Source organism: Crotalus tigris, unplaced genomic scaffold (assembly GCF_016545835.1).
Source record: "Crotalus tigris isolate CLP2741 ecotype Arizona unplaced genomic scaffold, ASM1654583v1 scf7180000017622.5263843, whole genome shotgun sequence".
Taxonomy (NCBI): Eukaryota; Metazoa; Chordata; class Lepidosauria; order Squamata; family Viperidae; genus Crotalus; species Crotalus tigris.
The window spans coordinates 3611000-3632097 of NW_024096517.1; the positions used below are offsets into that span (position 1 = coordinate 3611000).

Genomic DNA, 21098 nt, shown 5'->3' on the forward strand with positions numbered 1-21098 from the left:
TTCTCTACTCCATAGAGCAGGATAGAAAAAATAGAAAAAATCCATTGTGATCAATGCCAATCCTGGCTATTTGGGATTTGTCCTGGAACTCTTGAGAATACCGTAGTGGAAGACGCTCCAAGCCATAATGAAAGGGATCAAAGATGCACTCCCCCCACCAACCTCTCTGTGAAGGCAAGGGGGGGGGGAAGTCCTTCGCTCTAACTGCTTGTTGGCTATTAGCTGCCCTTTCTGAAAGACCTTTTCTCCTGGGGAGACTTGATTTGGTCAAGGGCACCAAAGAAAGGAGCGGAAGTGACCCCAGTGAGGGCTTACACCATCAAGAGTTTGATGATTTTTAAGGAAAATAATTTGGGGGGTAGTATTTGTGCGTATGGATTTTCAAAGAAAGCAGTTGTTGGAAACGAAAAGGATGGCTTTTTGGTCCCCAGATGTTTTGTGAAGCCCTCTCTCCAAAATCATCCTGTGTGATAATTCATTATAGAAGTATAGAAAAGAAGCCCTGAAGTCAACATCAGAGGAGGCTTTTGGCCAAACTGGATTTCTGCCCATGGGAGGCAGAAAAGGAGAAGTGAGAAACTGGAATGTGGAGAAGGTAGAAAAAGGTGTGTGTGTGTGTTTGAGAATCAAGGAAGGCTCCATTCCCTGGAACGACCCCTACTCATTAATGAGGTTGAGGGACATTGACTCTTAAGAAAGGCAACCCTCCCACAGAGTGTCTTTTCCCCCTTCCCATGATTAAAAAGACCTCGCTTATTCAGATAGGCCTGAACAGTGGTGGGATTCAACTGGTTCACACCACTTCAGCAGAACCAGTAGCTAATTTTTTGTTGCCCAGGCCCAGAATGAACTTCCGGAAGTGGCATCCACACAGGAAACTGGTTGTTCACATATTTGAATCCCACCACTGGCTCCTGAAGACCAAGAGTGTTCAGATAGGAAAAAGCACTACTTGGGATTGAGTCATCATCTGTGAAACTGTCTCTTAGGTCCCATTGGTCCAGTTGACACCAGGCAAGATCCTTTAAATCTGTCCTGCCTTTTGATGTTTAGCATTTTAAATCTTGTCCAAGCTAATCTGGTATTTAGAGTGTTCTGCTCTTTCCCCCACCCAAATCATCCATCCATCCATCCATCCATCCATCCCATCCATCTCTATATCCATCCATCTATTTATCCATCCATTTATCCCTCCCCCCCTTCTCAACGGTCCACTCATTGCAATTCTTTTGGTGTATATAGAGACCAATTGGCATTGATTAAGTAGCATGCTGTGCTAATTAAAACCAACACAAGGAAAAGGTAGTCCGGTCCAGATACAATTTGCAGTCATCATATTTATATGTATAATATATAAATATATAATATATAAAAATTCTTCCAAAGAATCCTTACCACTGATCATTTTAAAACAATTTTTTGCAGAAAAACCTAAGTCTCTGCAAATTTTATCTGGACTGGACTCCCTCTTTCTTGTGTTGGTTTTAATGATGTATATGTATATGTATATATATGGACCAGGCAAAGGAAGCAAGAAGAGGCAATGCCTCAAAATGCCAGAAGGAAAATGGTCTTTTGATGAAGTAGTGAAATTGGGTCAGCCTTTGAGGGAATTCTATTTCCATCTGCTGGATTGCAATTGCTGCATTTTTGTGGTTTTAATTACAGCGTGAAAAAAAAAAGTGCGTCCATACAAATTCTTGAAACTAGCAAGTACCAAGGGCTGCTGCTTCCCACCCCTGCAGCTGTTCTGCATGGACTTTAAGACTGTGGACAGAGCTGGATTAATAGAGAAGGGCTTGAGCAAGGCACCTTTCTAATGTTGAAAATGAAAACAGTAAAAGAAACAGAGTCTAGATTTTGCCCTTTGATTCCGAAAATCTTCACCCTCTTTCCACGTTTACGATACTATCAAACAATGATGAGGACAGTGCCCAGCTGCCTGGGGCCATTGGCTGCCTCCTCCTCCTCCTCCTTCCTCCTCCTCCTCCTTCCTCCTCCTCCTCTTCCTCTTCCTCTTCTTCTTCTTCTTCTTCTTCTTTTTCTTCTTCTTCCTTCTTCCTTCTTCCTCCTTCTTCATTATTATTAATAATAATAATAATAATAATAATTTTGCCCTTCGAGAGCTCCTAAAGTTTAACCGCAGACATTGCAGTTGGTTGCTAGGATTTAACTGCCGATCTGCAAACCCCTGAACCTGCCAACTTGTCATGCTTAGGGTGGATGTTGCTTTTACAGTCTTCTCCTTTTGAAGTTGAAAAGCTATATTTGCCTTGAAGTTGCCTTGTCTGTCCTAACATTATTATTGGTAATTGAGGTTCGTCTCTCGGCTGAGATTCTTAGATCAAAGCGGACATCTCTTCAGACTCCTTGAAATTTATTCTTTCAGTAGGGCAAGATAGATTGATTCCTTTGTAGGCTCCTTAGCTAACACATATAGACAGAGACGCACACACACATCTGCATGTACCTATCCTACCCGAGCTTAAGCAACATTGCCATGACCTCTGCTGTAATCCCTTGGGACCTGCTCTTAGATCTTGAGCTGTTCAACAGAAGCTGATCTGGGTAATGAAAACTGTATACCGGACAGCAACTTTACTTATTTGTGAAGATGAGTTATTTAGTTGCAGCTGCTTGATTGGGGCCCCCAAACTCTTTCGCTTATTGACCCCTTCATGAATAATTTCACGAATACCACTTACATGAATAGTACTATGACTAGGAGAAAGAACTGGAGAAAAACACAAAATACGAAGACCTTGCAAATAGAACAACTGTGGGGGGAAAAAAAGCAAAGATAGTACCCATAGTGATAGGTGCCTTCAGTGCAATCCCAAAACATCTGGCGCACCACTTGAACACTATCGGCATTGAGAAAATCGCCATCAGTCAGTTGCAAAAGGCAGCTTTACTTGGAAGAGCTTACATCCTGCGACAATTCTTTTAACACCATCAAACAACATCTGCCTATCCCAAGTTCTTGGGAAGGACTCAATGAGTGGGCAAAAATGCCTGATTGAATCTAAATATCTAGCTGATTATGCAATAAATCATAATAGTAATAATAAATAGATAATAATTATCTAAATAGGTAATATTTGAGTTTTAGTTTTAAATCACCATGCTGCTCCAGGTTCAGTCTGTTTCTGTTGACCCCCAGACATTTATCAATCCCTTGGATAGCTGAGGCAGGAACAGGAGCTCACCCCACTGAAGGACACTTAGGTCTCAAACACGGGCTGTCATTTTTCCAGCTGACAAACTCAGCATCATTAACTGCTGAGCCATTGCGCCCCCCTTTTTGAGACAAGGATAGAACCCCAATCCCATATTCTGTATAGATCTCCACAGACTGCCTGCTAAATATCCAGCAGGGCTGCTCTTTCATTCTCCTGTACTCAGCAATTCCTGTGCTTCAGTTTTGTTTTGTTTTTCATTCAAAGTGCATGCATTCATAGAGCTCCTTTCCTTCTCCACACCAATCTCTTCCTTTCCCCTTTCCTCCTCCCACACCAGATGCCTCTGGTTAGACCCGGAACCCTGTAATGGTCGCGTCAAATGGGATTTGCAATTTTCTTTTCAATTGGGAGTCTTCAGAAATCTCCCTTCGGGGTTGCAGTTTTCCACTTCATTTACAAGTTTTAAGCTCTGTCAATTGCCCCTTCTAGCACCGCTGAAGAAAATGCATTTCTCCCCCCCTCCATTTTAGCTTCCATCTAGCCAGTCTTCAAAGAAAAAGAGCAAACGATGCAGCAGGAAAGGGTTTTAATATTAAAGAGACGCCCCACCATCTCTTCTCTGCCTGGATCCCTTAGACTGATCACGCCCTCTTAGCCAAGCCAGAAATTCTGAAACAGAACTGGCCTTTGGAGAAAAGGTCTCAGCAATAGCAGAGTTGAAGAGTTAATATGCAATTTCCCCCCTCAACTATTTGCTTCCCCCCCCCTTTCCTGAGGAATTAATTGTGCAGCGCATAGGAGGATTTCCTGCAATGCAAAACGTTAACATTTTCTAAATGTTAGCATTCTCTGATTTTGTCAGAACCCCTGTGAAAAGAGATATAACTGCCTCTTTTTTTCTCCTCTGATCTTCACGGTTATGTCCTTCCTCCCCAGAGGCTGCCTTTTTGTATTAGGGGAAAAAACGGGCAGATTAAAGGTGCCCATTTTTAATGACGTGGCATGTGGTGCCAGTGACTCATGGAGAAAAATGTCTCCCTGGGTTAAACATCCTTCTGTCCGTTGGCTTCAAATGACTTGCAGATGCCAGGAAAGACTAGCACGGCCATATTTAAACAAGCCAACTTGCACATGGTGGAAATACAGAGCTCTTCCATTCTACGTGATGTTTGTGATGTTTGAAAGGGGAACTGGGGTGAATGTGTGCAGCCATTGTTGGTTTTGTTTTTGGTTAAAGACACTGAGCTTGTGAGCTGGAAAGCTGACAGCCCAGGTTTGAGACCTGAGCACCACAGGGTGGGGTGAGCTCCCGTTCCTGCCTCAGCTCCTGCCCACCTGACGGTTCGGAAGCATGCAAATACAAATAGATAAATAGGTACCACTTCAGTGGGAAAGTAACAGCATTCCACATGCCTTGGCATATACTCATACTGGCCACATGACCCACAGAAGTGTCTTCGGACAACACTGGTTCCCTTGGCTAAGAAACTACGACGAGCATTATCCCCTAGAATCGGACACGACTGGACATGGGAAACCTTTACCTTTTCTGTCGTCAGGACACAATATAGGATGGAAGCCAAATTTGCTACCCTTCCCCGCCCCATAAAATTGGTAAGATAGGAATGAACGCACTTGCTCTGAGCATGTTTCAATAATCTGCAACTCTGAAGACAGGCACTGATGCGTATTTGGATAACTGAGGAATTCACCATGATGTGGACTGAAACCACAAGCACATATATGCGCCCATAATCCCAAAGCCGTCTTCTTAAACTTTACAGAAAAGCTTTTTGTGTCCTCTCTTTTCCACCTAGCCGATGCTTGGCTTTTGATGAGTAGACCAGTGAGAAATAATCACCGTGGGGAAATTTCATACGAGGCAGGAATGTGTGGTGTGTATTTGGTAACAGAGCACCATTTTTCAAAATGAAAAATAGCCTCAGGAGGCAGCAGGAAGAGCAGGCAAGCTACAGGGAAGGAGGTGATGCTTGTCCCTTTTCCCAAGGGCTGGTTTAATTCTCAAAATCTGCCCTGGTACCCCACAGATATAGTTGGAATAATGGTATAATTTTGTTTGGGAAAACACACGTCAGATGAAAACATGATGTCTCTCCCTTGCTCCAGATGGCAGCTGTCTATTCTAGAGGTTGCTGGAATCTGTGGCTCTCCAGTTGTTGCTGAGCTTCATCTTTCCTCATCCAGCTGTGAGGGACAAGGAGAGATGTAAGCCCACAACATCAGGAAGGCCACTGGTTTCCAACCCAGCCACCATAACCTCTTCTGGTGTGCAACACTTTTTTATTCCACCTTTTATTACTGTTTATAAGTAACTCAAGGCAGCAAACACACGTAACATTCCTCCCTCCTCCTCTTTTTCCCCACAACAATCTTGTGAGGTGGGTTTGGCTGAGAGAGAGTGACTGGCACAAAGTCGCCCACGTGGCTTTCACTCCTGAGATAGCTGGCCAATCTCTTCTTAAAAGCCTCCAGTGTTGGAGCATCCACAATTTCTGAAGGCAAGTTGTTCCACTTACAGACTCCTGGTGACTGGCCCAAAGTCACCCAGCTGGTTTTCATGGCTAAGGCGGGGCTAGAACTCACAGTCTCCTGGTGACTGGCCCAAAGTCACCCAGCTGGTTTTCATGGCTAAGGCGGGGCTAGAACTCACAGTCTCCTAGTGATTGGCCCAAAGTCAGATAGTTGTCTTTCATGCCTAAGGTGGGACTAGAACTCACCGTCTCCCAAATTCTAGCCTACTGGCTTAACCACTAGATCAAACTCGTATAGCATTTGCTATAGACAGGACATACACAGTCCTCACTCTGCTCCATTCTTACCAGTTCCTCCTTCCCCTCCATTTTCTCTCCTGTTTAGGTAAACACAGCCATGCATGAGGCCAAACTGATGGAGGAATGCGATAAGTTAGTGGACATCATCCGCCAGCGCAAGCAAGTGATCGCTGTCAAGATCAAAGAGACGAAGGTAGGACAGCAATGCTGTTAGGAGACGGGAGTGGAGTTGGAATGGTTAACAGAAGATGCTGACTGAGTGCAAAGCCCACTTTATTTCTGAGTGTTTCTCTTTAGGGCAGCTGTTCTCTTGGTGTGATAGAACCTCAGTGCCTTATTTGGTTGGCAAGCCAGCTTCCTTTATGAGTTTATAGATTACTTTCCAGAAGATCAACTCTTCTGTTGTCCAACTGTTTGGTTTCCACTGCAAAATACAGCAATAATAACAATAGCAATAGCACCTAGACTTATATACCCCTTCACAGTGCTTTACAGCCCTCTCTAAGCGGTTTATAGAATCAGCATATTGCCCCCAACAATCTGGGTCCTCATTTTACCGACCTCGGAAGGATGGAAGGCTGAGTCAACCTTGAGCCAGTCAGGATCGAACTTCTGGCAGCGAGCAGAGTTAGCCTGCAATACTGCCTTTTGACCACTGTGCCACCACGGCTCTTAATACTTAATAACAATAAGTATGATTGTTATGGTCAGATTCCCCAAACCGGCCACCACAGAAATATATTCCCTAAACAAGTACACCATTATCAACTTAATATTCATGAACGGTTCATAAACTACCAACTTAATATTCATGAACTTAGCCATCAGAGAAAAATTAGCAGCTCCTTCAGTGATCACATCAAGTTGGCCTGACAGTAAAGGCACAGCGTGCCGAGACTGTCCGTTTTTGAATGAAAAAAAGATGTTTGTTATGTGGGTATTACAAGTCTCTCTGCCTTGTGAATCAGACAGGGACATGTGTCCAGGTGACTGTTACTTCTGTGCCATGAGTTGCAGCTGCTCCTAGATGGGCTCCTGCAAGGTATGATCCTTGCCCAGCTTCGATTGTTTGAAATTCCCAAGACATGCGTGAAATTAAAACGACTCCTTAGAATCTTAGAGAGTAGAAGACCAGCAGAAGAGGGAGCCCAGTGCCAGAAGGCACTGCATGACTGACAAAGCTAACACGAATCATATCAACTGCTCACCTCCCCAAAAGTCAACAAGAAAAAGACAGCTGGCGATTACGATTTCAGGATTGGTTTTTTTCCCCATTGGTGGAGAATATTTTTAGCAAGAGGGTTTTGTGTGTTCTCGGGTCAAAGCTTTGGATTTCTGAAAATGTCTGGGCAGTGTTTCTGCCCTCTTAGATTTGGCATCAAAGTGGGGGGGGGGGAAACAGGAGGGAAATCTGACAGCTGAGGGCAAAGTGTTTTGTTCTGATTTCAATAGCAGTAGTAGATCTTTGCTTTGAGATGTCAAATACTTTGGTTTGTGAAATCTGACATTTCTCAGAACACAACAGAATAACAGAGTTGGGAGGGAGCTTGGAGGTCATCTAGTCCAACCCCCTGCTCAGGTAGGAAACCTATACCATTTCTGACAAATGGCTGTCCAGTCTCTTCTTAAAAACTTCCAGTGTTGGAGCATTTACTGCTTCTGGAGGCAGACTGTTCCACTGATTAATTGTTCTAACTCTCAGGAAATTTCTCCTTAGTTCTAGGTTGCTTCTCTCCTTGATTAGGATAACGCAGGATGCTTCCTTTGCAGCATTTTTAAGGTGTTGGAGGTAGATTAAAACCTGCTTGACATTTTACCATGCTCCTCTCACCAGGTATTGTAGCTCCCTCTTCTTCTGACTGTCCCTCCCCCTTTTCTATCTCCGGATCATCTTCTTGATGAGTTTGGGCATAAATGAACCATCCATCAACCCATTAAATCTCAGCAGGAGAGTCATTTCCTTGTGCAAACAGCTGTTTGAAGCCTGGTCTGCCTGCTGTTTGCTGGAATGAGCACCTTCCTTTTGCATAGCATTGGCTGTGACATTTTCCAGTAATGAAGAAAGAAGGTGAGCAGAGAAAGATTGGCAGGAATGGAGCTACTGTACCTGCAGATTTTGGCAGGGTGGAAGAAAGAAAGCTGCTACTTGTTCTGCACAGCTGCCTTGTAGTTAAATTTCCGGCTGAAAAAACCCGGAAGATATCCAAGAGAAGATCATTTCTTAGGAGAGCTAAGCCCATTTTATGCCAGAAGAGTCAACTTTTCCAAGAATACAAGTGTTATTCTTGTACCTGGTTGGACTGCTTGTCCATGAACTTCCAGGGGGACCTCAATTTCTTTGATCTGGAGACACGTTTAACATTTTTAAAATATCTGTCCCATAATGGCATCATGGGAAGATTGCCCATTCACAAGACAACTGTCTTGATGGGTACAGCAAGCCATAAAACACTGGTTTACTAGAGGTCAAGTTGAAGGAAGTTCTTCCTTCAGGTTCCTAGAATGTTCTGCATTACTCCTGCCAACTTGTGTCGATTGTTATGGACCCATTTTAAGGCATGTAGGCACCCAGAATGTTTACTTGTTCAAAATGCATCTAGGGCTTACTCAAGACCCAAAAGCATTCTTGTAAATAAATGTGATGCCAGAAACTGGCCCAGTAGATTAGTCTGACTTTGCAACAAGCATCCTTCAGATTTAAAATGAAAAGAAGCTTTTTAGAATGCCAAATTCTAATGGAGCAGGAGTATGGTGAGTGCTTATTGAGGTCCATGACTCCCTAACTCACAAAAGTTTTCTAGACCTGTTTAATCACTTCCTTTCATACCCCTTGTTTTGGTAGTGAAGAGTTCAAAGATTGAACTGGAGACGTTCAGCCACAAAGCAATTTTTTCCCTCTTTGTTGGTTAGAAATCCTCCACCATTTTTGCTTATTTTCTGCTGGATTTTGTCTTTGCTGTCTGCTCAGGCAGTAGTAAACAGCCTTTGGGGACACTGTCAATTTTTTCTTGTTCTTTCTTTATTCTGGAGCTTCCAACACTGGGCAATTATAGAAACTCCCGTTGCTCTTGAAATCAAATTTGGTTCCAACACCTTGTTGGATTAAACAGCAACACAATGCCCTTGGCCAATGCTTCTTTTTATTAGTTATGTTTGGCCAACTGTGACAAGATAGCAGGAGCAGCCTAGAGTGGAGCACAACATCTGATATCAATTAAATTGTCACTGGCTGTAAATGTACAATTCCATCACAAGACGTGTCTGTCCTCAGCCTGGCCCAAGACTTTTCACCTCTCTCCTTCAGTCTGAAAGAGAAGATTTCAGGCATTATGCTGGGAGAAGAGGATGTTTGCTTGTTCATCAGAGCTTGGAATTGGCCAATGCTTGTTTCTCTCTAGACAGCTCAGAGACTCCGGTAAGATTAACCCCAGAAAATCAAAGGACTGCCCTATTCTTGTTACATATACTTGCCATATATCCCAAAGGTGCTTTTCCAAAAGACAGCTGGATTTTCTTGTGTTTCTTCTTCTTCTTGAAGCATCTTGGGTGAGAAGTGAAATGTTTTCAAGGGAAAAAAAACAAGAAAATCCAGGTGTCTTTTGGAAAACGCACCTTTGGGACAACCATGATTTGGATGATTGAGGATCTCCACAGATAGAATAATTTATCGATCCCAGATAAAGATTCTGGAGTCCAAATGTCATAATTTCCACCTATCAAAGAGAGATAACCACATCTAAATATCTCCACTTGTATCTAGAAGATGTAGATTTGGAGGGTGGATCTCTGCTTTGCACTCCTTGACTGGGAAACCGTGCTCCTCTATAACATCTCCCATAATGGGGGAGTAGTTGATCATCTGACATGGGGTTATTTTTGAAGATGGGCCCTGCAAAGATCAAGAAGCAAATTTTAGGTTTAAAATGCTCAATTGTGATACATATTTGGCAATTCTAGCCTGGAAGTGTTATTCTGAAAGCTTACTTAAAGTTTCCAAGGGTTGGCTTTGTAAATCTTTATTGGATGGAGTGAATTACCTCCAAAATACAGAATAAGAGATTTGGAAGGGACCTTGGAGGTCTTCTAGTCCAACCCCCTGCTCAAGCAGGAGACCCTATACCATGTCAGACAAATGGCTGTCCAGTCTCTTCTTGCCTCAAAACTGGAAGTTTTTAAGAAGAGATTGGACAACCAATTTTCTGAAATGGTGTAGGGTTTCCTACCTGGGCAAGGGGTTGGACTAGATGACCTCCAAGGTCCCTTCCAACTCTGTTATTCTGTCTTCTATTCTTACATCTTTTTTCCCTTGGCTAAAAACTGGAACAAAGCGGTGTAAGATAGGCTTGCCATCATATTTGGTGCTGCTTTCTTTGAATGTTTGCCGTTTTATCTTTGATAACATTCCCTGCATTTTATTTTCCCTCTCATTAATGGTATTGTGACAATATAGCTGACGGCTTTTTAAAAATTTATTCTATTTCTGCCTTGCCAGAAATAGGGGATGCTTGCTTTCCTACCTCAGCTCTGATTTTCTCAGTGACAGTTCCTCGCGTGTAACCAAGAAACCTTTTGTGCTGGAGGGAACTTTAAGGTGAGAGTAGGTGGGAGCCTCATGTAGAAAGAAAACAGGTATTGGAGCTGGAGAGAGGGGGAGAGAGAGAGCGGGGGGGAGGGAGGGAGAGGGAGAGAGAGAGAGAGAGAAAGAGAGAGAGAGAGAGAGAGAGAGAGAGAGAATGAATTACTACTGACCTGCTCATTTCAGTTAGAGAATGGAGTATGGCCATACAAGACGAATGAGGTTGAATGATGGCTGGGTTTCCACCATACACTGAACCCTTTACTCAACCTCATTTTAGTCTGCTATAGTGTGGGACTCTAACCCCTAAGTTTGAGATTGTGGGGAATGGAATGGCTAGCTGTGAATTCTTGCCAACAAAGGAGAATATTTGTAACTCAGGATTGAAATGAGAAGTCCTTGGCACCCTCCGAGCTTGGTGGTTTATAATAATAATAATAATAGAGTTGGAAGGGACCTTGGAGGTCTTCTAGTCCAACCCCCTGCTCAGGCAGGAAACCCTATACCATTTCAGACAAATGGCTGTCCAGTCTCTTCTTAAAAACTTCCAGTGTTGGAGCATTCACCACTTCTGGAGGCAGGTTGTTCCCCTGGTTAATTGTTCTCACTGTCAGGAAGTTTCTCCTTAGTTCTAGGTTGCTTCTCTCCTTGATTGATTTCCATCCGTTGCTTCTTGTCCTGTCTTCAGGCGCTTTGGAAAATAGCTTTAGTCAAACATTTCATCTATGCTAGCAGTGATGATGTTACCTAGTCTGGGGAATGAAAGCAAGCTCAGAGAGCACCAAGGACCCCTAATTTCAACCCTACAAATATTCTCCTTTGTTGGTGCCAAACACCTCAGAAAGCGCACATTAGCCCTGATGATGTTACCTAGTTTGGGAAATGAAATGTCTGCAAGAAACCAACCAAGCTCAGAGAACGCCTCCTGTGAATTCTTGTTTTGTAGGCTGAGGCTTGCTTGCAGATTTTGTATTGCCTTTCATCTAGGACTTCTGGATGCAAGAGTATAAAAAACAAAACCCAGCAAAAACAAACAAACAAATAAAAAAAACCAACAACCACATAAGAGTTTGAGCAGAGCAAAGGTAAACGTTCCAGGCGACGTAGGAATGGAGTTGAGGCTGCCGTTGGGGCAAGGGTTAATCGCACCTTCTTTGACAGAAGTGGCAGGCACCCACAGCGAAAGTTGCTGCCACATTTCAGCCGTGGGCGTGGGTCTCTTCTAGTTTCCCCGTCACTTGTCAGAGAGGGGCTCAGACTGACAGCCTGCCCTTGGCAGCTACTTCAGCTCAGATTTAGAAGCTGACAAGGAAGTGTTTGGAGAGTTGCTGTCATGTTTCCCTGTTCCCTGCAAAGCATAGAAATAATCCAGTAATCCTAGGGAAGGAATCGGGTGGAGCTAGGTATGCAAGGTGCGTCTCCCTGGAAGAGGCAGCTGGGATGAAACAACAACTTTCCACACACAACCCTTTTTACTCCCATTGCACCAGAGAGGGGATAAAACAATGTCATTATGCAGTCTTTGTAATAATGGTGGCAAAGTAATATGAAATACTCCTCACTCTTCCTTTGGGCTCCAGGGACTCTGGAGGAGCCATAGTACATAGAATAATAGAGTTGGAAGGGAACTTGGAGGTCATCTAGCCCAACCCCCTGCTCGAGCAGGAGACCCCATATAATTCCAGTCTCTTGGACTGGTTGTCCAGTCTCTTTATGAAAGCCTCCAGTGATGGAGCGCCCACTACTTCCGGAGGCAACCCGTCCCACTGATTAATTGTTCTCACCATTAGGAAATTTCTCCTTAATTCTAGGTTGGTTCTCTCCTCGGTTGGTTTCCAACCATTATTTCTTGCCTTGTCTTTCGGTGCTTTGGAAAATAGTTTGACCCCTTCGTCTTTGTAGGAGCCCCTCAAATATTGGAAGACTGCTACCATGTCTCCCCCCTGCCTAGTTCTTCTTTTCATTAAACTTGTTGTTGTTGTTAATTGCAAAGTCGTGTCCGACCCATCGCGACCCCATGGACAATGTTCCTCCAGGTCTTCCTGTCCTCTACCATCTTCTGGAGTCCATTTAAGTTCACACCTACTGCTTCAGTGACTCCATCCAGCCATCTCATTCTCTGTCATCCCCTTCTTCTCTTGCATCTTTCCCAGCATCAGGCTCTTCTCCGGTGAGTCCTTCCTTCTCATTAAGTGGCCAAAGTATTTGAGTTTCAACTTCAGGATCTGGCCTTCTAAAGAGCAGTCGGGGTTGATCTCTTCTAGGACTGACCGGTTTGAACGCCTTACAGTCCAAGGGACTCGCAGGAGTCTTCTCCAGCACCATAGTTCAAAGGCCTCAATTCTTTGACGCTCAGCCTTTCTTATGGTCCAACTTTCACAGCCTTCATTAAACTAGACATGCCCAATTCCTGCAACCGTTCTTCGTATGTTTTAGCCTCCAGCCCCCTAATCATCTTTGTTGCTTTTCGCAGCGTCCTCAGCTTCCTCCAAGAGAAAGAAAAGCCTAAAGAAGATGGTTGGTGATTAGCATATGCCTTCATGTTTGCATTTTTATTTTTGCAAACCTGCCTTAACTACTAAACCTGGCTTTCCAGAATCATGCTTTCCAACTGGGGAACATGAGGTGAACTCTAGTCATTTATCAACTCATCAAGGAGAGAAGCAAGCTAGAAATAAAAAGAAATTTCCTGACAGTGAGAACAATTAAGCAGTGGAACATCCAGAAGTGGTGGGTGATCCATCACTGGTGGTTTTCAAGAAGAGACTGGACAGCCATTTGTCTGGAATGGGATAGGGTCTTCTGTTTGAAGACTAGATGACCTCTAAGGTCAACAAAGGAGGAATTTGGATCAGATATCTGATGTCCCCCTCCCCGTTCTAATTCAATGTATTCAGCACTTTTCAACCAAACACCAAGTAGAATAAAACTGGAATAACGAAAAGATATCCAGTTGTGGTGACATTGACCACCAGGAGGCACCAAGACTCAGTTCCTAGGGACCTTCTTTACATGTTCACTTGTATTTAGAAAGAGCTGAAAGATAGCAGAAATGAAGGAGAGAGGTGTAACAAGTTAAAGCTACAGCAAGACACAAGTGTTTGGTTGATGCTCTCCAGAGATTAGGTGGACAGCTTCCCTGAATTCCTCCAAGAGGAAGAAAAATTCTCCCATTTTTCAAGGATGGGATTCTTTCCTTTTATTGCGCTTCCTCTGGATTTCTTCCTTTGGGATCAGATGGAAACTATCTATCTATCTATCTATCTATCTATCTATCTATCTATCTATCTATCTATCTATCTATCTATCTACCTACCTACCTACCTACCTACTTACCTACCTACCTACCTACCTACCTACCCACCTACGCACCTACCCACACATCCATCCATCCAATTTATTGGCCATGGAAAGTTAGAGAAATGTAGTGACTTGCAGAATGTTCAGTGAAAATAAGAACATCTACTCCAGAATTGCTCTATTGTCAAATTAGTGCAAGAAAACCACATGCCATCCATGAATATTTCTTTAAAATTCCCTTTATCCTCTGAAGCAAAATTTGGAACTGAGAGAATGCTAGAAGTTTAAAACCAAACAAAACATGAGAATTTCTGTTTCTGGGTCTAGCTAACCCTGACAGAGGGATGGACCAGAGAGTGGAAATGTTTTCACAAATTCATTATGGAAGCTGCTAATGATTCCATGAGCTACTAAGTACATATTATCCTGCAGTCTGAAAGTCTGGTCCCCCACTGAGAAGATCTCTCCCTGCCTGTAATTGTTATAATTCTTCCTTTCCCAGAATCGATCTGGCAGCGAGATCACCCTGCAGGATCTGGATCCCCATCAACTTTCTTTCATCTGCTAGCTCATTCTCTACTTCGCTCCCCTGTCCCTTAATTTTAAAGGGATGCCTTAGACACCTTGCTGTTTTCTCCAATCATGATGCCTGCTAATGAGATTCTGGTTGTTGTTGTAGCATCCTCTGTTTTTGTTCTCCAAGGTGATGAAGCTGAGGAAACTAGCCCAGCAGGTAGCCAACTGCCGGCAGTGCCTGGAACGGTCCACGGTCCTCATCAACCAAGCTGAACACATCTTGAAAGAGAGCGATCATGCACGGTTCCTGCAAACAGCGAAGAATGTGGCAGAAAGGTAGCATTCCAAAGATAATGGGGGGGAGGGTGTCAGGTGTTGTTTTGCTAAGAATTCTTTTATATATATATATACTGTGTGTATATATATATACTGTGTGTCTGTGTGTGTATGTGTATATATATATATTCTGAGGTTTTCGCAGGTGTTTGTATGTAGGTCTTTGGTTATTCAGGTTTTCTCCCACATAAAATTGGAAGTGTCTTGTCAATGTTTCGACGAAGTCTCATTCTTCATCTTCAGGCTGGTGCTTTCGGCTTCGTGCTTCTAGGCTTTGTGCTCCTAGAAGCACAAAGCCGAAAGCACCAGCCTGAAGATGACGAATGAGACTTTGTCGAAACGTTGCCAAGACACTTCCAATTTTATGTGGGAGAAAACCCGAATAACCAAAGACCTACACACACACACACACACACACACACACACACACACACACACACACATATACATATACATATATATATATATATATATATATATATATATATATATATATATAAAATAATCACGTGCTTAATATTTTATCAGCAACATATTGTCTGGATTCCAACATTTATCTTACTAATACATGTTAGATTCCTTTCTCTCTACCTTGTTTTTCTAGCCATTGATAAAAGGTATCCCATGTTCCAAAATATACTGAATCTTCTTTCTCTTTCATTTTCAATGTCAATCTATCCATTTCTGCACAATCTATTTTTTTTTAAATTAACTCTTACCTCCGTTGGCAAATCTACACTTTCCCAATGTTGAGCGAATACAATTCTTGCTGCAGTTGATACATGTAAAATTAGATATAGACACTCTTTCTCATAGTTTCCTACAATCATGCCTAACAAAAACAATTCTGGCTTAAAATCTGTGTGTTTTTTAGTCGTTGGCCCCCTCCTCAGCTGCTCTCTTCCCAAGGAACCCCTGTCCCAGGTTTTGTAAGTTCCGGAATATTCCATGAGTAGCATCACAACAAAAGTCATACAAGGACGCTGACTGTCTTTGTGTTTGACAATGGTCAGAGATAGTCTACTATAAGACAGAAGCTCTTAATCCCGTGGAACTCCTTGCCTCCAAGTAGGGCTCAAAAGCTTTAGAGAGATTTTTCCAACTACAATAGAAACCAGCAAGATACTCAGCCTGTTCAGAAGTCCGTGCAACGCTTCGGCTTCTATTTCAAACAACACAGAGATATTTTTTTCCTGGCCATCCACAAAAGTTTCAATGCATCCTGCAGATGCTAGAAAAAGGGCAGATCCTGTACATTAAACACCGTATGATGGGAAGCATCAATAGTAGGAATCCCACTGCTCATTCATCTTCCTCCAGAAGGGTCTTCTCTGAGCAGACATCCAGTTCTTCATTTGTGTGAAGTGAAAAGCTGAAGAGAGAGAAGTTAAGTTTGCAAAGCAGTTGTCAGTTCCTGGTGAGGAAGGAAGGGAGAAGTAGGATCCAAGCATGACTTCCACGAGAGAAGGGAAGTGTAGACCCAGAGGGAGACCCAAGGTCCAAAAATGGGAAAGACACACCTAACTGGCAGCCAAACTGGGCTACTGAAACCCATATGCTACATACCTCCCACATGTTGCATAATCTGAAATCAATCAATCAGTCAATCAATCAATCAGAATAGAGCTGGAAGGGACTTTAGAGGTCTTCTACTCCAGCCCCCTGCTCAAGCAAGAGACCCTATACCATTTCAGACAAGTGGCTGTTCAGTCTCTTCTTAAAAACCTTCAGTAATGAAGCATCTACAACTTCTGGAGGCAAGCTGTTCCACTGGTTAATTGTCCTCACTGTTAGGAAGTTTCTCCTTAATTGCAGGTTGCTTCTCTCCTTGATTAGTTTCCATCTGTTGTTTCTTGTCTTGCTTTCTGGTGCTTTGGAAAATAAGTTGACCCCCTCTTCTTCGTGGCAGCCCCTCAAATACTGGAACACTGCTATCATGTTGCCATTAGTCTTTCTTTTCTTTAGACCAGTGGTGGTGAACCTATGGCACTGGTGCCAGAGGCGGCACTCGGAGCCCTCTCTGTGGGCACACGTGCTGTTGCCCCAGCCTTGCCTCCCCCCGCAACCCCCTCCTCAACAGCAGCCCCCCTGGAGAAGAGTCGCCAAGCATGGCCCACGCGGAGCAGCGCAGTCAAGGACATGGCAGCCGGACAGCATAGACAAGACTCTGCCCTCACACCCCATCGCGCAGAGTTGATGCTGCAGGGCGCGGGGAGAGGGCGTGGCCATGGTGCTGCTGGGCTACCTGGGTGATTTGCAGTGGGCCCTGGAGGCAGTGAGTGGCCCTGCGGGCAGATGGAGGCGGGACAGGGGGTGGAGTGGAGGCGGGGCCAGTTTTGGGGCATTCGGTCTCTAAAAGTTTCGCCATCACTGCTCTAGACTATCCATCTAGTCTAGAGAAATCTTCCTGAATAAAACATTTTCCACCTTTGGACTTGCTTTGAATGGATCTCATTCCATCTTCACAAGCAGATTCATTCTGAGAACAGCCCAGCATCAAGCAACACGTAGTCCTTATGCAAGAGCGTTACATAAAGATCAGCATTAGAGGCCAGTTGATGCCATTCTGGCCTTTATAGACTTGATACATAACTTAATAATTAATTCAGCTATACGTGGTTAATGTATTCCAGCCCTTCTTTCAGGCAAGCAGCCCTTGCTGAGATCAATGATCTGTCTTTGCTGATTAGTAATATTGTTTTGATGTTTTAAACTTCTCCTTCTGCTGTATTTTTCTTGGAGCCATTTTGCAGCCGAGCGGCGTAGAAATACCAGGAATAAAGTAAATAATAAATGAAGGAATGGAATAATGAACTGGGTTAGGTGGATCAGACGGCCTTCATCCGGCTTCCGGTCTTTTGTCTTGCCTTCCAAATTCAGGATGTCTCCACCATCTTTGTCCTGCTGATCTCGCTCTCTCTCTCTCTCTCTGTCTCTGTCTCTGTCTCTGTCTCTCTCTCTCTCTCTCTCTTCTCTCTCTCTCTCCCCTTCCCCAGCCCCCCTCTCCTCCCCCCCCCACCCATCCCCTTTGCTACAAGAGTTTACAACATGGCAAGGCAGTTTCCAGCTCTTTCATCAAAAATCAAAGTGCCGCCTGGGAATGACAAGCCGCACCTAATGGTTAGCGATGCTCTTTTTTCTGTCTTTCAGGGTTGCCATGGCAACTGCGTCCTCTCAAGTTTTGATCCCCGATATCAATTTTAACGATGCCTTTGAAAACTTTGCTTTAGATTTTTCCAGAGAGAAGAAATTGCTGGAGGGGTTGGATTATCTAACAGGTTTGTGCCGATTCGGCAGTCTTAAGTCTTCGGTGGCTTCTTTCCTTTCCCAACCTTGCTCTGCTTCCCCTCCCCCTCCCCTTGTTTTTTATTTTGTGGACTTTGGTGGATAAATAGAGGGGATGCAATTTGCTTCATTCCTTTTGTGCCTTGTATAACCTCAAGAGTAAAACCTACTTGGTATTAGAAAGGGAATGTATTTCTGTCAGCCCGGTGCAAAAGAGAACAAGAATCGCTACGTAGAACACCAGACAGGGGTGCCCTGCTGCAAAGTTCACATCAGTATGGTTTCAACCAGGGGTCTTCAAACTTGGCCGCTTTAAGACTTGTGGACTTCAATTCCCAGAATTCCTGCTGGCTGAGGAATTCTGGGAGTTGAAGTCCACAAGTTTTAAAGTGGCCAGGTTTGGAGAGCCCTGGTATAAATGGACAGCTAGTCCTCACTTAGCAATGAAAATTGGGACTCGAATTTCCATCGCTACGTAATGCACTTGTTAAGTGGGAAGGCCACATCATCACCCCATTTAGCAATGGAAATTCCAGCATTCCTGGCTGCATAAGTACATACACCCTGCATAAGTACATACATGCTGCATAATGTGGTTAGGGTATTATAACGAAACTCTGAAAGCTTGCCACAGCCCCAGTTCATTTTAGCAGATACCGAACAAAATCAAGGCAAAGTTACTTTGAGTTTCTTTCTCACGCACCCCACTTTCCTAAGACTCTAATATCTTTTCTATAATGTCCCTAGGTTGTCCTTTCCCTTCTCAGTGGCCGGTTCCACCTTCTGTCACAACTAGGCTGTAAATTTCAGTCAATCCACAAGATATAGAACAAAGGCAAGTGGCACATTGGCTCCATGGTTAAAATCACTGAGCTTGTCGGTTGAAAAGCTCATAGCCTAGGTTTGAGACCCAAGCACCGTGTGATTGGGTGAGCTCCTGCTACCTGCCTCAGTTCCTGCCAGTTCAAAAGCAGACACATGCAAGTAGATAAATAGGAACCACTTCAATGAGAAAAAGCATTCCGTGCACCTCGGCATATAGTCATGCCAACCATAGGACCATGGAATTGTCTGTGGACAATGCTGGTTCCCTTGACTAAGAAACAGAGATGTACACAGTCCCCCAGAGTTGAACAGGAGAGACCTTTACCTTTGTAAAACAAAGATACATTCCCTGAATGCTTTCTCCTGAGGAGGACAGGAACCTGCTCACATCTTGTCTGCTATTGCTTCTACAGCACCCAACCCACCCTCTGTCCGTGAAGAGCTTTGCACCGCCTCCCATGACACCATCACTGTCCACTGGATCTCAGATGATGAGTTCAGCATCAGCTCATATGAGCTCCAGTATACCATCTTCACCGGCCAGGCCAACTTTATCAGTAAGTCACTGTTTCTTCAGTTTCTGCTGGTACCGTGATTGAGGTAGACTGCTACTCAACCTTGACCATTGCAGTGTAGCTGTGGGTAACTTGAATGAATAGCAATAGCAATGGCACTTAGACTTGTATACCCACTTCACAGTGCTTTACAGCCCTCTCTAAGCGGTTTACAGAGCCAGCATATGGCCCCCAATAGTCTGGCTCCTCATTTTACCCACCTCGGAAGGATGGAAGGCTGAGTCAACTTTGAGCCCCATCAGGATCGAACTGCTGGCTGTGGGCAGAGTTAACCTGCAATACTGCATTCTAGCCACTGCGCCACTATGGGTCTTATGTAGCAATAGCACTTAGACTTATATACTACTTCATGGTGCTTTACAGCACTCTCTATAAGGAGTTTGCAGAGTCAGCATATTGCTCCCAACAATCTGGGTCCTCATTGAACCGACTTCGGAAGGATGGAAGGCTGAGTCAACCTTGAGCCGGTCAGGATTGAACTGCTGACAGTCAGCAGAGTTAGCCTGCAATACTGCATTCTAACCACTGTGCCATCACAGCTCTCTTGAATGCTCCTGAGACATGGCTTGCAACCTCAGATTCATTTTCTCCCTGTCCTGACCAATTAGTTGGAGAGGAAGGAATTGAGATGGACCCAAGTATTTGCTTATCTGAAGGATGGATTTCCAGGAAAGAAAATGTATGTACTTTCCCATGCATGTACTTCAAATTCACTAAGATATTTGGATATCACTGGAAATTGCTGGATGGAGAAAGGGTGCATTTGTATTATGGGATGGGGGATTTTTCCTGTTCTGTGCTCCGTTGAACAAATATGTAGGCAATGCTGCACCATTTCTGGGGGGGAAGCACGTTAAAATCTCGGGATCAGATGAGGTCAGAAGCTCTACCCACCTACTTCTTTCCAACTCCAAACTAGATTGAAAATCCCCCTCCCCTGCTTTCCATTAGCTCATAAAAAATATTTAGATCAGGGGTGTCCAACCTTGGAAACTTTAAGACCTGTGTACTTCAATCCCCAAGATTCCCCAGCAGGTTCTGGGAGTTGAAATCCACAAGTCTTAAAAGTTGTCAAGATTTAGATGGTGGGTGATGGAGGCCTCAATTGAATACTCAACCGTTCCTTGAAGATGCAGAATTCTGGGACTTTGCTGGCCTTCAGACCTTCCTAAACTCCAGGCTATAGAAGATAAGTGACTATGCTAGACTGTCTCATAAAAAGTTAATTAGTGGTTGGGTGATGTGTGGAAGATAGAGCATGAATCCATCAAGGATCTTGGCCTTCACAGTTGTCCAAGCAAGAATTATCCCTGTCTCTCCAGTGCACGATAGAGAAGCTAGATCTTCTCTTGTGGTGTAACTAATCTCTTCATTGAGCTTTCCCTGATAAGCCACTGAATTCTTTCAAGGCTCTTTGAAGGAAATTTATGGATGTTTTTCTAGGAGATTTATTGGGTTGTCTTACTTAACTACTTTGCTTTAAAAAAAAAAAATCTTATGACTTACTACAAGGTGTAGGAGCAAATCTGGCTTGCCGGACCATAGATGCAGAGTTGAACCCATGGTGAGGCACTTGTCAGAAGTAGCCACTTGCTCCATGGCTACTGGATATGCTTCAGATAGATTGCTAGCTAGAACCTATAGCTCAATCTGTTCCTAGAGACTCTGTCCATTCTATTCCACCCCATTGACTTCTCAACTCAGAGTGACC

The 21098-nt window shown here is 43.9% G+C and overlaps 1 protein-coding gene across 2 annotated transcripts in view; it reads left to right on the plus strand.

Annotated features, from left to right (window-relative positions):
• MID2 (midline 2) overlaps positions 1-21098 on the plus strand; it is a 137518-nt gene that overhangs the window by 94967 nt on the left and 21453 nt on the right. For both annotated transcript variants that reach the window (XM_039331121.1, XM_039331115.1), the window contains 4 exons: positions 6060-6167; positions 14554-14702; positions 17853-17980; positions 19226-19369. In XM_039331121.1, the coding sequence (XP_039187055.1) occupies positions 6060-6167; positions 14554-14702; positions 17853-17980; positions 19226-19369 (529 nt within the window). The remainder of the gene's footprint in view (positions 1-6059; positions 6168-14553; positions 14703-17852; positions 17981-19225; positions 19370-21098) is intronic.